Raw genomic sequence first — 16,573 nt, forward strand, 5'->3', positions numbered from 1 at the left:
GGAGAAACGTATCCACTTTCTGCAACTGTCACCATAGTTAAGGACAAGAATCGAGTCAAGAAAATGAAGTAGAAGAATCAAGCAAGGGCTATATGATATCCCTTACCATGGCCTTTTCGCTCCCCACTATTTGAATTGAGATCATCATTCTTTTTCTTATCCCTTCCCTCTACACGGTCTCTTTTTTTTTCCGACTTCCAATGTAACACCCATTTTATTAAATCTTAAATAAAATCTTCGTCTTTTACTTTTAATCATCCTTGAACTTTATTTAAGCCTCTCTAATATCACTTAAAGTTTCGAAACCAACCTACAAACGAAAGAAAAAACTAATATTAAAAAATCCTTACCTTAACTATGGAGGGCACGAGATTTTGGAGAAGAAAAAAAGAGTAGAGAACTATTTTTCCCGATTTATCGTCTTTTTCCCTCCTTTAACCTTTAGTAAAAATGAATATTAAATTCATTTATTTCTAGGAAGATCATAGTGCCCCTCGATTTCTTACATTCTTATTAATAGGTCTTAAACACAATTTTTTAAATAAAATTTTATACTTTTCAATTTATTCAAATTAACCCACCATAGTTTTAAATATTTTCTCTATGGTCACCAACCTTATATTTGGGTATTACTCCAACGCCTTATCTTATATAATTTTTAAAGATCCATACCTCTTTTTCTTTTAGATTCTCTATGGATAACTCTCGATGACGATTCTTGGAAGTTTCTACTAAATTCCACATCTTATTTCCGGGGGCCACCTGGGATACCTTACCCTATTCTGCATTTTGGACTTAATTCATTACAGATCCCAACACTCGCAGACCCTATACTCATGTCGTATATGGAAGTTTAATTAAATTACTAAACATATAATTTACCTAAAAATAAATTTGTAGCATCAAGGTTGAAATGTTACAGTTTAATTAAAGTAAGATTTTTGTGTATATACAATTATACATATAACTAAACCCATCAAATGTAATACAATTTACTTTCTTGATGACCTGGATTCTATCAATAATGTCCATAGGAGATGATGATTATTGAATTTTATTTATAATGTAGTTAATATAATTATCAAAATGTATAAATAATAAATATATAGAATAAAATCATATCCAATTCAAGATTTGATAAAAAATGTTAAGGTAAACAACATATTTAGTATCTAAATTATCAGTTTTGATCCATTTTAGTACCTAAAATTTCACTTTTTTTCAAAATCACACCTAGAGTTTAGTATTTGTTTCATTTTAGTACCCACCGTTAATAAGTTAAATACCTAAACTATCAATTTTGATCCATTTTAATACCTAAATTTTTTTTTTCAAAACTTAATGTTAAATTTTGAATAAGATACTAAAATAAAACAAAGACTAAAGTTTTTAATAGTGGGATACTAAAATGAAACAAAAACTAAACTTTATGTATAATTTTGAAAAAATTGAAAGTTTAGGTACTAAAACAAACCAAAACCGATAGTTTAGGTACTAAAACAAACCAAAACCGATAGTTTAGGTACTAAACACATAATTTACCCAAAATATTATAGGCCAAGCACAAATTAAGTCTATTATCTCCGGACAAAAATCAAAGAAAAGGGTAATAGCTCCTCAAATTTTATCATATAAACTGAAAAATGGCAAATGACTACGTAAATTGTCTAGGACACAATGCTTGGACTTGGAAGAATTTGTGTACAAGTGTGTTGCCAAGCAAATTGGTGCAAAGAGAAAATGCATCTAACAAGAGATCAAAATGTTATACCTAAAAGAAAGAGTAAAAAAAATAGGGACCAAATAGCTAAGAAGATGATAGTTCAGGATTAGGAAAAGAATGCTTCCCGGTTGCAGCTTGTGGTATTTCTTAGGTGATCTGTTGTATTGGATTTTTCCCAGCAACTTCCGAGTACCATGAGTTCCAGGCTTTCATGTAATGAGAGAAAAGATCCCTTAGAGCTGCAAACATGTCAGCAAAATTAGATTTTTGTGCTGGAACAACAATTCTAAACAATGAGGCAATCGATCAACAAATTATCATGTGATGTTCACAGTTTTGTGTAGTTGAGAATCAATCTATACCTTTCCTTGATTGTGGTACTGAGGGCGGTATGCAGAAGCAAGACTCTCCCAGTCATGAACCAACCTTGCACCATTCGCAGGGTTACCACTCTTGGTCAAGTTTATAGGAGCAAAAGGACCAAATTGGTAGCTCTTTGAGCCTTGTTTCGAATCATCTGAGCAACTTCTATCGGCCGAAATCTCGACTTTTTCATGCTTTTTCGGCTTAATGCACTGGTTGGGATTCTGATCGTTTGAAGAATCGACCTTACTCTTCTTGAAACCGATGTTGGTGACATCGGTTCCGAACACCCTTTTCTTAGACTCATTAAGAACAAAGGTATTATCAGCGGATCCTTTTTCGGATTTCTCCCTCATCCCCAACCACCTAAACGCAGGCTTCCGGGTATCTAAAGTGTGGGTCTACACAGACATGCATTTAAACTGCAAGTTATAACAATTCCAAGCGGCACAAATTGAAGTTTAAGTGGTTCTAAGCCCCTTCCTAGCTCTCAGTTTTGTGTTTACCTTCTCAATAAGATTCATGGAAGACAACACATTTGCAATGTCGTACAACCGCCTCACTTCTGCTGTTGAACCATCAATTGAACGACAAATTAATCAATCTGTTATCCCTTTCTATAGGAATCCACATTGGAGAGGAAAAGTTGGGGTTTATTACTTCTCATTACTGATGAATTGTGAGAATTCCCAAAATAGTGATGATCAACAGTTTACGGTTTCAACGAAGAGCAACCCAATCAAACCTGCCTATACCAATCTTTTACAAATAGCGGCGTTTTGTATTAGAAACGCTACTAAAAACAGTAGAATTAGCGGCGTTTGTGGTAAACAACACCACTAAAGACAGGATAATTAACGGCGTTTCTGGCAAAAAAACGCCGCTAACTTTAGTGGCGTTCATTTTAGTGGCGCTTTTACTAGCGCATGTAGTGTTTCTAACGGCGCTTAAAAACGCCGCTATAAGATTAAAAACGCCACTAAAAACTTGTTTTGCTGTAGAATACTCTTTTTAATTACTGAAATCATTCAATAAATTTACCTTTGATTAATTTTTGAAATATATCAGTTGTTTTATAAAAAAAATGTGTTTGGAGAGATATTTTTTACCTAGATGTCAATAACTCTAAAAGTAATTTACTATCAAAAGCGTCTTTGAAGTAACATTTGCTTGCAGTCTTTTATTGTGTTAACGGTTTAGGGTTGTGGTGTTGGAGGAGTCTTGTTAGAATCCAAAAGCCTGTGTGTTTTGAGGAGGAAGGAGGATTCAAGTTGGATTGTTGGAGGAGTCTTTATCGCAGTAAGAATCCAAAGCGAAAGTTGCGGGTGTACGGAGTCGCAGGCGGGTACTGTAAGCTTTAATAATCTCATTTCTTGATGCAATCTAATTGACATGCCAACGACAGAAAAAAATTCTCTTGGTTTGGTCCTTCGAACACAAGGAGAAGATTAGATCGTTTGTTTTTTGCTTGTTGAAGTTTGGTTATTGAAATATCAGAATCTAGTGCAAGTGGGATTGCAAAGGTTAGCTTCAAATCACGTACCAGTTTTATTATCTTCGGGTAATTTGATTTGGGGTCCTATTCCGGTCAAGTTCATCATCGGGAGGCTGCAAAAGGAAGGCTGATTGGAGTTGAAGTTTACGGTGGTGCAGGCAGGTGTAGGTGTTCTTTGGTTAATGGAGCTTGCATTTTGTTGTGTTCAGTCTTAGATGCTCTGGCTGTTTGGTTTCTGGTCTAGTTTTGCTCGGTTGGTCGGAGGTACTATTTGTTCTTTCCAATCGGGTCTGCTGTTCTCAAGGGGTGGTCTGAAAGCTTTGTATTTTGTAGTGTGATACTCTCTTGGAGTGTTTTTGTTACCTAGTTAGGAGTGCTATTTTCCTCCATGTAGGCCTATGAAGGTTTTTAACGATGTTTTTAACTTAGATTTAATTCAATAAAAAATTATTGCTGATCAAAAAATCAATTTGTACCAAATGAAATAAGTATCACTTAGTTATAGAAAAATAATATGAACATATCATAAAAATGTAACATCTCAAATATCGGGTCAGTGACCAAATTGTAATATTTTAGATTTCAGTGAGTAAATTAGATAAATGAAAGAGTTCAATGACTTAATTGAAGTATTTTGTGTAGGATGAATATCAATGGAAGGAAAGCCGAAAGGGAAAAAGGGTATTTTAGCAAGGAAATGAATTAAAAACTTTAGCCATGGGATTTTATAACATGTGAAAAGGAGGTTTATGAGATTTCATTTCCAGACATTTCTCTACTCTTCATCCTTCTCTCCTTTTTCTTCTCCGTGAGTTGCTAACTAAGGTAAGAACTCCTTTAGTTGAATAATTCTTGTAAATTAGATATGCTTTAGAGTCTTGAAAGGTTATGAAAACTAAATGAAGGTTTAAAATCCAAAGGATAACAAGTTATGGAGGATTGAAGGTATGAAGTTTTTAAGTGAAAAGTTGAATAAGAAGACATAAATGAATTTAGAAGTTGGATTTGACTTGTCATAGGTTTGAATAAGAAGTAATAAGTGTTAGAAATGAGTTTGGATTATGTTGAAAAATTAGTAAAATTCTTAGTTTCAAGAATTGGAATAAGATGTTGAAGTTTATAAGGCATTAAGATGATAAAATATAGTTAAAGTGGTTGTATTTGAGTTTGGGGTTTAGGGTTTATGATTTTTGGGTAAAAGAAGTTTGTTCTGGGTAAGGGGTATCGGTACCAGATGAATCAGTATCGATACTATCCAGTTATTATAGGCTATATTATTGTGTAGGTATCGATACTGCATGAACAATATTGATACCATAAGAACTGTTGGATCATAAACTTGATCCATTATGGGAGCCTAAACCCAAACTAAATTGATGTCATTGCTTACATCATTTAAGTAATGATGTCATTGCTTACATCAATTTAGTTAGGTGAGAGTTAGGTATTTGTTGAATTTGTAATGGTTTAAATTAGTTTATTTGTGTGGTGTAGGATTGTTCTTGAGTAGTATAAATACCCCTCCCCATTTTAGTTTTAAGCATCAAGAAAAATTAAGAGCTTCTAAGTGAGTGAAGAAGCAAAGTCTTATAAGAGTGAGTTGTAGTTCTTGGTTTTGAGTGAGAGTACTCTTGTAATATTTGTTTGAGTTTCAATAAAATTTGTTTGTGTGAGTGTTTTATTTCCAACAAAGTGGCATCAGAGCGAGTTGGAAAGATCGAAAGTCTCGACGAGAGGAATCCGCCACCGCTAGAATTTTCTCAATCTGAGTTCTGACGCACCGCCATGCACCGCCGGAAGATTACTGTCAGAAAATCGAGTTAACTCACCGAGTTGAGCCGAGTTAGTCGAGTTGGAGCCCCTTGTTTTTCGGCGTTCTGGATTCATTCGTGCAATCGGATTTTACAAAATCTCATTATATTGAGAGATATGGCAAATGGTACGGCACCATTCCAAGTTCCGACACTCAACAACAACAACTACGACAATTGGAGTATCAAAATGAAGGTACTTCTTGGATCACAAGATATGTGGGATATCATAGAGAAAGGCTATAACGAGATTGTGGATGATGTTGTTTTTGCTACTCTTACACCAGATAAAAAGACAACTTTGAATGATTCAAGAAAGAGAGACAAGAAGGCTCTCTACCTCATCTACCAAGCATTAGATGATGATGGTTTTGAAAAGATTTCAAGTGCAAGCTCTAGCAAGGAAGCATGGGAGAAGCTGCAAACCTCTTACAAAGAATCCGAACAAGTGAAGAAGGTTCGTCTCCAAACATTAAGAGGTGAATTCGAATCCTTACACATGAAAGCATCTGAGTCTATTTCAGATTATTTCTCAAGAGTAGTAGCTGTTTCTAATCAATTAAAAACAAATGGTGAAAAATTAGAAGATGTGAGGATAATAGAGAAGATACTCCGTTCGTTGGATCCCAAATTTGAGCACATCGTCGTGACGATTGAAGAAACTAAAGACTTGGAAGAAATGAGGATCGAGCAACTCCAAGGATCATTGCAAGCATACGAAGAGAAGCATAAGAAGAAGCATGAGTTTACTGAGTAACTCCTCAAGCTGCAACTCAAGGATATGCATGAGAGCCAACGCAATGATAGAAACCAACGTGGCCAAGGCAGAGGTAGAGGTCATGGACGAGGTGGAAGTTGAGGTCGTGGACGAGGCTGGAATTACAACAACAACAATTCCAACAACTATGAGAAAGGAGAAATCTCAACACGAGGCCGTGGAAGAATCAAACCGAACTTAAGGCATGACAAATCTCAAGTTCGATGTTATAATTGTCAGAAGTTTGGGCATTATGCTTCAGAATGTACAGCTCCCAACAACAAAATTGAGGAGAAGGCCAATACGTGGAGGAAAAGACAGATGGAAAAGAAACTCTTCTTCTAGCACGAAAGGAAATTGATGGTGGCCAAGCAAATTCCTGGTATCTTGACAGTGGTACAAGCAATCACATGTGTGGAAGGAAAGACATATTCGTGGAGCTAGACGAGTCAGTAAGCGAAAATGTTTCGTTTGGAGATGATTCCACAATAGCAGTGAAAGGGAGATGTAACATTCTTATCCATTTGAAAGATGGGAGACATCAATTTATTTCAAATGTCTACTATGTGCCCAATATAAAAAGCAACATCTTAAGTTTAGGGCAACTGGAAGAGAAAGGTTATGATATTCATATGAATAATTATAATATTTCTATAAAAGATGATAAGAATAACTTCATTGCTAAAGTGCCGATGTCAAATAAAAGAATGTTCTTGATCAACATACAAAATGATGTTGCAAAGTGCCTGAAAGCTTGCTATAAAGATGCATCATGGCTTTGGCATCTTCGATTTGGGCATCTCAATTTTGGAGGTCTAGAGATGTTATCTAAGAAGGAGATGGTGAAGGGACTACCTCGCATCAACCATCCTGACCAGCTTTGTGAAGGGTGTCTAGTCGGGAAACAATTCAGGAAAAGCTTTCCAAAGGAGTCAGAGACAAAAGCCAAGAAGCAACTTGAGCTCATCCATACCGATGTGTGTGAACCGATCAAGCCAAGCTCTCTCGGTAACAGTAACTATTTTCTTCTCTTCATTGATGATTTTTCAAGAAAAACCTGGGTATATTTCTTGAAACAGAAGTCAGAAGTTTTTAAAGTCTTCAAGAAGTTCAAAGCAGTAGTGGAGAGAGAAAGCGGTAGAAATATCAAAGCCATGAGATCCGATCGAGGTGGAGAATTTACTTCCAGGGAGTTTCAAGAGTTCTGTGAAGCAAATAGAATTCGTCGACCAATGACAGTTCCTAAATCCCCCAACAAAATGGTGTGGCAGAAAGAAAGAACAGAACAATCCTCGACATGGCACGAAGCATGCTCAAAAGCAAGAAACTACCCAAGGAATTTTGGGCGGAAGCAATAGTGTGTGCAGTCTACTTGACAAACCAATCTCCTACAAGAAGTGTATGGGGAAAGACACCGCAAGAAGCATGGAGTGGAAGAAAGCATGGCATTTCCCACTTGAAAACCTTTGGAAGTATAGCCCATGTTTACGTACCAGACGAGAGAAGAATGAAACTTGATGATAAAAGCGAGAGTTTTATCTTCATCGGCTATGATGCTAATTCGAAGGGCTACAAGTTGTACAATCCAAACAATAAGAAGTTTGTGATTAGTTGAGATGTGGTCTTCAACGAAGAAGGATAATGGGATTTTAACTCTCATACAGATGACTTCAATTTCTTTTCTCAGTTTGAAGAAGATGAGCAGACAATGAGGGAACAACTAGATGAATCTCAACAAGAGCTTGCAACTCCACCCACTTCACCAACATCAACCACTCAAGGAGACTCATCACCTTCGACATCGTCAAGTGGGAGTCAAAGTGAAAGAGTTGTGCAACGCACAAGAAGCCTTAGAGATCTCTATGAGGTAACTGAACGACAAGATAATCTTACATTATTTTTTTTGCTTGCCGATTGTGAACCAGTGAGCTTTCAAGAAGCGGTACAAGAAAAGAAATGGAGAGATGCGATGGATGAAGAAATTAAGGCCATCGAGAAGAATGACACATAGGAACTTACCTCACTTCCCAAGGGACATAAGGCAATGGTGTCAAATGGGTGTACAAAACAAAGCAAAACGCCAAAGGAGAGATTGAAAGGCACAAGGCGAGGCTAGTTGCTAAAGGCTATAGTCAAAATGCTGGAATTGACTATGATGAGGTATTTGCTCTTGTTGCTCGATTGGAGACTATCAGACTAATCATTTCTTTGGCAGATCAAAACAAGTGGAAGATACAACAGATGGATGTAAAGCATGTCTTCCTAAATGGAGTTCTTAAAGAGGAAGTTTACATTCAGCAACCATCAGGCTATGAAGTCAAAGGGCACGAAGACAAGGTGTTGAAGTTGAAGAAGGCTCTTTACGGGCTAAAACAAGCACCAATGGCATGGAATAGCCGAATCGACAAGTACTTCCAAGAGAATGGCTTCAACAAATATCCCTATGAGCATGCTCTATATATCAAGATCAAAGATGAAGATATTTTGATTGTGTGTCTCTATGTGGACGATTTGATCTTCACCGGAAGAAACCCAAGCATGTTTAATGAATTCAAGGATGTGATGATGAAAGAATTTGATATGACAGACATGGTGCTCATGGCGTACTACCTTGGCATTGAAGTTAAGCAACAAAATGATGGAATTTTCATTTCACAGGAAAGCTATGCAAAGGAGATACTGAAGAAGTTCAAGATGGAGAACTGTAAGCCAATAAGCACACCGGCAGAATACGGGATCAAGATGACCAAATATGAAGAAGGCGAAAGTGTAGATCCAACATTCTTCAAAAGTTTGATAGGAAGTCTACGTTATCTAACTTGCACGAGACCCGATATTCTTCACGCAGTTGGATTGGCTAGTCGCTACATGGAATCTCCAACAACCACCCATTTTAAAGCCGCAAAGAGAATTCTTCGCTATCTGAAAGGTACAATTGACTTTAGCTTGTTCTATTCAGTTTCTAATGATTACAAGCTTGTTGGATATAGCGACAGTGATTGGGGTGGAGACATAGATAATCGAAGGAGCACTACTGGATTCGTATTTTTCATGGGAGATATTACGTTCACATGGATGTCAAAGAAACAACCCATTGTCACATTGTCCACTTGTGAAGCGGAATATATTGCTGCTACCTCATGTGTTTGTCATGCAATTTGGCTTAGAAATCTATTGAAGGAGATAGGTTTGATACAAGAAGAGCCTACCAAGGTTTGTGTCGATAACAAATCAGCCATTGCCTTATCAAAGAATCCAGTATTCCATGATCGAAGCAAGCACATCGACATTCGCTACCACTATATAAGGGAGTGTGTTGCAAGAAACGATGTGGAAGTTGAATACGTGAACTCACAAGATCAAGTTACCGATATTTTTACGAAGCCACTGAAAAGTGAAGACTTCATAAGATTAAGGAACTTACTAGGGGTCACAAGATCAAGTTTAAGGGGGGTGTTGGATCATAAACTTGATCCATTATGGGAGCCTAAACCCAAACCCAAACTAAATTGATGTCATTGCTTGCATCATTTAAGTAATGATGTCATTGCTTACATCAATTTAATTTGGTGAGAGTTAGGTATTTGTTGAATTTGTAATGGTTTAAATTAGTTTATTTGTGTGGTGTAGGATTGTTCTTGAGTAGTATAAATACCCCTCTCTATTTTAGTTTTAAGCATCAAGAAAAATTAAGAGCTTCTAAGTGAGTGAAGAAGCAAAGTCTTATAAGAGTGAGTTGTAGTTTTTGGTTTTGAGTGAGAGTGCTCTTGTAATATTTGTTTGAGTTTCAGTAATAGTTGTTTGTTTGAGTGTTTTATTTCCAACAAGAACTATGGGTGTGCAAATCCGGGTCAGTGATTTCTCGGCCCGTGTCCCGACCCTGATGTTCCAGATACCCGAATTTTGAGGTACCCGAATACCCGAATTTTTCTTCTTCAAATTATTAAATAAAAAACACACAAAAACAGTTGTATCAAAGTGTAATAACCCAAAACACTTCTTTTGCAGGAGTCTGTTCGAATTTTTTAGTATTTATTTACTTTTAAATTTTAATTTCTTTTATTGTTGTTTATAAGTTGCTTTTATATTGGGTCAGTGCAGATGTTGCTTTAATTCTAACGTCGAGCTCCTCACCCAGACTCAAGAACGCAATCCAACCGGTTGTCGATGATCCTCAGATTTCTCAGTTTGCTTCTATGTACGGTAAACCAAATCTCTTTCTTCTTTTAATTATTATTGTTGGTTTATTTTAATCCAAATTCTGACAAACGTAAATGTCTTTCTCTCACAAAAAACTTCGAAGAGCTGTAATAAAGTAATAACACTGTTGAGTGAATTGTTACCTGGCTGAGTGGCTGGAGCTGGCCGGAGCGTGGAAGGCTTCCACGGAAGTTGAGGTTGGAGCTTTGCGATTAACCTGCAGCGTGGCCGTTTTGAGTCTGGAGCGTGGCTGCTTGCTAGGGATTTAGATGGTTTGAGATCTGGAGCGTACAACAAACAATATCATTTAGTTAATATATATATATATATAAAAACTTAACCATGTACTCGGGTAACTGGGTACACTGAAAAATCAATTTTTCTGAGGGCCGGGTATTTTTTTATAAAATTATTTGGTTTTTTTATCCGGGTCGACGGGTCAGGTCAACCGGGTCGGGTAATTTTGTACACCCCTAATAAGAACAATTAAGACACACATATTCATGATGTATCGATACCGGAAGGGGTAGTATCGATACCATTTTTGGAATGAAAACATCGAATCTAATTAGGGTACCGACACCCAAGTATGGTATTGATACCGTTATAAAGGAAGTATCGGTACTGTACCTTGGGTACCGATACTACTTAATAGAGAAAATGTGAATTATGTTCATTAAATAGTTAAGTTATTAAGATCGAGCTATAATGTCTTGGAAATCGTATTTATGTAGATACTGAGCATAAACGTGTTCCGGAACAAGTGACGAGTAAGATCGATCGAGGGAAAGACAATGAAATATAGGTGAGTGCATATTTGTAGAATGAATATATTATGTTATGAGAATTAGACTTGTGATAAGTCTAGTTTCAACATAGGTAATACCACCCAGAATTGTGTAGCTCCTTAATTTATGAATACGCTTTCTTCATTGTTGTCTGCATAGCCTATGGGATTGATTATTCTGCTACATGTTAAACAGATCGGTCCCAATGTCTCAATATCCGCTAATGCTCGTATAGGAGCAGCTGTAAGGCTCATCAGTTGTATCATTCTCGATGGTGTTGAAATCATGGTATGCAACCGAATTCGACGTTCTTTAATTTGGTATAGAAAACATTGCTCGAGATTGCCTTGAATCTGATGCATGGATATTGATTTTCTTTGTTCCGATCGATGACTAATTTATTTTGTCATCAGGAAAATGCCCGTTGTTTTTCACGCAATCGTTTACTAAAATAGTCATTTTGTCTCTTTTTTTTTTTGAGCATTTTGGCCCCTAACGTTTCAGTTTTGAGTAAAAAAACTCTTATTTTAGAGCCTTAACCATTTGTTAACTGTTTTCATACATAAAGGCCCTTTTTTTCTCAAAATGAAATGTTGGGAGCCAAAATATTCCAAGAAATAAAATACGAGCCAAAATGACTATTTTAGTAAACATTGGGGGTTAATTTTGACAGTATGTCATTTCCTTTCAAGATAGTCTTCTCCCAAATCAGTTGATGAATAAACATTTTCGCCTCTTTCTTTCTCTTCTACCTGCCATTGTTGTGCTAAATTCAAATCCGATTCCTTGCAGGCTGAAGGAGACTATAATACCAAACTCGGAATCACAATTCTTGGTGCTTCCCTTTTGTTATTTGCATTTCCTTTTCATAAGATAACCTGTTGGTGAATGTCCTGAATCTGTTAACCGTGTCTGTTACAGGAGAAGCAGTGGCTGTTGAAGATGAAGTAGTGGTGACAGATAGCATCGTTCTTCCGAACAAGACACTAAACGCGAGCGTTCAAGATGAAATACTTCTATGATATTTGTATCCACTCCAATCACGGCATTAGAATAAGAGTAATTTCGGTTGTTGGACCGACGTTTTATTTATTTGATTGTCTCAGATTCATTAGAGAATACTGGTACATTTGATCAGCTTGAAAAGTTAAAACAGGTACTCTACAGTTGATAAGCTTGAAGAATCTGGCCATGGAACGTTAGCTGTGATCATCTGCTCATTATACTCGAACTCGACAGGTGTCCCGTCGATTTTGCACACCATCGGCTTTTCCGAAGCGTACACCCTCATTTCTCCACTTCCTTTAACTCCAACCCTCGCCACATTCTCATCATCCTCCAACACCATTGACAGAATTGCACCCCCTGAATTCAGCATGTTCACCAGTCCGATCGGAGCGAATCGGATGTTTTTTCTCGGTAACATTGTCACAGGGGAGACTGTAAGTAGCTCGTAATTGAATGGTTCGAGTGAAATCTCTACTTTATCAGATGATTTCATCAGCGTTAGCTTCCTATTCTGGTACATGTACACAGCAAAGATGCCGGCACTGCTCGCCGGAACAGGTCTCTTCCTGTTGCTCCACTCGATGTCTTTGGGGCTGGCAAAGCAGCCTACCATGGCTGAAAACTGAGGCGCACTCTCGTTCCGTCGGGATTCACGGCACCATCCTCCACCTTGACAGTTGAATAGTCCTAACACTCCTGTATACTGATGACACAAGGCAAATGATTCAAATATTCACACCTTTGGCAATGCAAATGGCAGTGAGATTATCATCTTACCTTGTTGAGATTCCAAATCTTGAGCATTGTTTTACCGTCATGCAAAGGATCTTCGAAAAGACAATCTCTCGTCGGGGTTGCATAGTGTTGGCATCTCAAGATGGATCCGTCGGGCAACGCAAGGCTCTTCAGCAACTGGAAGTTGTGTTGTCCGACGGAGTCGCTCACATAAACCGGTCCACCGGATATAGCTCGAGACGCGGCATGGAACTCAGCACATTGGTGAGTTGATTGGAACATGTCCCAATCCGGGTGTATGAAATTCCCCATCCACAAGCTGTTGTAGGCGCAATGAACCATGTGGCAGCCCTGAAGCCAATACGTCCCGTTCGGATCTTTCGAGGGGTCAGTGCACCAGAAATCATCGCCTACGTAGACAAGCACATAACATTTCGAGTTAAACCCTACACCATGCATAGAGAAGTCAATATGTTCCGTCGTGTTTCGGTTTTGAAATACATACCGACACGACCGAGTGAAATGGCCTCCGTTCCGAGGAGGAAGAAGTCGTTGCAGTGTTCCATGCTAGCGATAACGCCATTCCCTTTGAAGTGTTTCCACACGGAAGCCGTCAGAGCATTGTAATACGATTTGGCCAGTTCTACTCGTCCGCTGTACTCCTCCGCCAGCATCTCGAGCAGCTGAAATACAGCAATCAACACAAGAATGTTACGAGTAGAAGACACTGCCAAATTGCCACCGCTAGCCTGAAATGACGTGTCCGGCAAGGAAGCAACAAAGGTGGTGGACCTAATTTGTTAAACATTTCACATGCTGCACGTCATGCCAGAAATAAATACATTGCATTTGACACCGTTCATAACTCATTCACCGAAAGTGACACGCGCCAAGACATGGTCCCCGTTTCATTTTAGGCTTAGCGGTGTGTATTTACATAGGTAAACAAGACTACTTAAGTTTGAGGATTGTTACGTTTGATTCGACTCGAAAAGTTTAAATTAAATTAGATTCGATTTGATAATTCGTAAGTTTAAAATTGTTAAGTTTAAATGAAACTTAAAATAAAAAATTGAAACTTAAAATAAAAAATTGAAACTTAATTCGAGCTCGAAAATAATTTAACTCAAAACACTATTAGACTTAATTTGGTTAAAATTTGAACTCGAATTCGGTTCCAACTCGAATTCAAACTCGAACTTAGACTTTAAATATGTAAAACTCAAACTTGGCTTTAAATATATAAAAACTTATACTTCAAGTATATAAAAGTGAGTCAAGGGGTAAAATACTTAATTTCAAAATAATGACTTATTATGTATTTAATCTAAAAATTTAGAGGTAAAAAATCTAATTTTATTTAAATTTAAAATGATAAAGGCCTAAAATGCTACCAAAATTTTGTTCTCACTCCCTATATAGCTCCGTTCCTGTACGTTTTAAAAGGAAAAAAAAAGCTTAATTTATAAACTTTAAGTAATTTGTTTTGATTTGTTAAAAATTTGAGTCGTACTCGAGCACGAGTTGAGTTCATTCAAATTCAATGTTAATCGAACTTTGATCGAATCAAACTCGAATAATCTACTATCTGTTTCGTCTTATTTACATCATAAAAGAGGGTCGGAGAACTTACATGGATCACGTCAACCTTAACGCCGTCAATCCCCACCGATTGAAGATGAGAATGAAGTCCTTGGTACATCTCGTCAACCATTTCCGGTGGGACTAATCCCACTCCGTTGTTCACAATCTTGTCCACCGCTAAATCCTCCATAGTCATCTTCAAGCCCTGGGACAGTTTAGGGGTAATGACCTTTGCGGGAGGCATTCCTTGGACATTGGGTCTAATCCCACCCCAATATCCACACAACGCATGCCACACATATACATGTTCTATGCTCTTGAACTCTTCTTTTAGGTCCCTTACAAAGGCACCCATGCCCTTATCATTAGGTGACTTACTACTTTCATATTCCCTAAACTTGTAGTTCTCTTGATGTTTTATGAGCCTACATGGCATTTGCTCACCAGCACAAGTCCGGTTGATGCCTTCTTTATCGCCGATGGGGTCGTCGTCATGGCAAATGGACTGCCACCCATCGTCGATAAGGACCATCCCCGGAGGGCAGCCACCATCGGCTAGGGTTTTGACACCTTCCCAAACGCCTTTAGGGTGTACATTAAGGTAAAACGCATCCCAAGTGCACCAACCGAATTTGTCTACAATACCCGGAGGAGTTTTCTCTTCGAGGAGCCTGAAGGTTCCAAGGTGGAGCCGGACCACCTTCACGGCGTCCTCCACCAGCTTATACGGATCATCACCGACGTGCATGTAAATGCAACACCGGAATGATGAGCCGGTTACCTTGGTGGAACCACTCTCCATGCACATGTCTACGTTGTCATCAACTCCCGGTTGGAGAGAAGCCCTGAACGGGCCTTCGAGGAGTGGGAGGAGAAGGACGTAGGGACGGCGGCCGGAGTCGTTTTTATCCAGAATCATCATCTGAGTTTCGTGCTCGACATCCTTTCCACTGTTGCCTACCCAGTGGGTGGTCCACCAGACTTTGAACCTGAATATGCTCATGAACCTTATGCCACTGAGCTTGCCTATGGGCACAACGTGCCGGCTTTTCTGCTCCTCAGCGTCGAACCCGACGAAGCATCCGAAGCTGGTCTTGGATTTGAGCGGTGGTGATGGGGTAGCTACTATGTTTGCAGGGACATTGGAGAGAAATGGTTGGCCATTGGCAAGGAAGTTTGTTCCTTCAAGGGTTATTGAGGCGAGTAGATGAGCATCAGTTGGGTTCAGGACATTGTTGGTTGTGGTAGGAGGAGTCATGGCAGGAATCTGGTGATTAAGATTCAAAGTTTTGATAGAGAAGAGAAGAGAAGCGGTGGAATTGATCAAAGCATGGATAAGCGGTGGTATTTATAGAGGTCAGGGGGTAAACTACATTAAAAATTATCGAGTTATATCGTTTATACCACTTAACTTTTAATTTTATTAATTATAACACTGAATTTTAATTTTCGTTTCATTAAAAAGTTAAATCATTAACGGCACGATGACATAACCGATGGCTACCGACATGGGTCATGGCTACATAAATCGACATCGTTTTGAGATTTAACGGTCCGGTAATATAATTAAAACGAAAATCAAAGTTTAATGCTATAATTGATAAAATTAAAAATTCAGTTATATAAACGATACAACACTTAATATTTAGTGGTATCTGGTGTAGTTTAGATTTTACCGAGGCATCATCAGCTTCATGCATTTCGTTGCTTTCCTGGGTCAGATTTTGTTCCCCATGACAATTTCATTTAAGGTTCACAAAATATATTATTCACTCATATTTGGTGAATGTTTATATAATTTTAAATTTATTAAGTGGTTTTAATGATTAAAGAAATTATTGTGCTTTTATAGTTGTGGTTCAAATAGCTATGTTTATAAGATGTGTATATGTTGTTAATGATTAAAAAAAATTCCGAATAAATACTACTTTATAATCAGTGCAGATTATTAATAAAAAAATATAATTTCAAGTTTTCTTAAGTTTATAATTTAATATTAAATAAGAAAATAATATGGGAGAAATCCTCAAATACTATTTTCCTTTTTGAATGTTAATGAAATTGAAGGACCAATTAGACGTTAACCCTAAAGAAGAAATCAACTTTGAG

The 16,573-nt window shown here is 37.7% G+C and overlaps 3 protein-coding genes across 4 annotated transcripts; 1 reads left to right on the forward strand and 2 right to left on the reverse strand.

The window, feature by feature from the left end:
• Window positions 1–1,877: 1,877 nt before the first annotated feature.
• On the reverse strand, window positions 1,878–2,770 carry LOC120208697 (E2F transcription factor-like E2FE). Its single transcript, XM_039207912.1, has 4 exons — window positions 2,747–2,770; window positions 2,593–2,654; window positions 2,086–2,487; window positions 1,878–1,962 (listed from the first exon to the last, which is right to left on the reverse strand). Exons 1-4 carry the CDS (start codon window positions 2,751–2,753, stop codon window positions 1,957–1,959), a joined length of 477 nt encoding a protein of 158 aa, XP_039063843.1. The 5' UTR covers window positions 2,754–2,770; the 3' UTR covers window positions 1,878–1,956.
• Window positions 2,771–10,459: 7,689 nt separating this feature from the next.
• Window positions 10,460–13,432, forward strand: LOC120208698 (mannose-1-phosphate guanyltransferase-like). 2 transcript variants are annotated; one of them, XR_005524331.1, is made up of 4 exons: window positions 10,460–11,154; window positions 11,333–11,425; window positions 11,930–11,972; window positions 12,059–13,432. XR_005524331.1 is itself a non-coding variant. In XM_039207913.1 (3 exons), the coding sequence occupies exons 1-3, from the start codon at window positions 11,300–11,302 to the stop codon at window positions 12,157–12,159; spliced, it is 270 nt and encodes an 89-aa protein (XP_039063844.1). In that variant the 5' UTR covers window positions 11,250–11,299; the 3' UTR covers window positions 12,160–13,432. The 2 variants fall into 2 exon arrangements, 1 of the variants encoding a protein (XP_039063844.1); XM_039207913.1 differs by lacking the exon at window positions 10,460–11,154 and having other exon boundaries at window positions 11,250–11,425.
• Window positions 12,192–15,769, reverse strand: LOC120208693 (galactinol--sucrose galactosyltransferase-like). The gene is made up of 4 exons (XM_039207907.1): window positions 14,514–15,769; window positions 13,386–13,563; window positions 12,923–13,290; window positions 12,192–12,848 (listed from the first exon to the last, which is right to left on the reverse strand). Exons 1-4 carry the CDS (start codon window positions 15,720–15,722, stop codon window positions 12,285–12,287), a joined length of 2,319 nt encoding a protein of 772 aa, XP_039063838.1. The 5' UTR covers window positions 15,723–15,769; the 3' UTR covers window positions 12,192–12,284.
• Between the last annotated feature and the right edge of the window lie 804 nt (window positions 15,770–16,573).

This window comes from Hibiscus syriacus, unplaced genomic scaffold, assembly GCF_006381635.1.
Source record: "Hibiscus syriacus cultivar Baekdansim isolate YM2019G1 unplaced genomic scaffold, ASM638163v2 tig00016885_pilon, whole genome shotgun sequence".
Lineage (NCBI taxonomy): Eukaryota > Viridiplantae > Streptophyta > Magnoliopsida > Malvales > Malvaceae > Hibiscus > Hibiscus syriacus.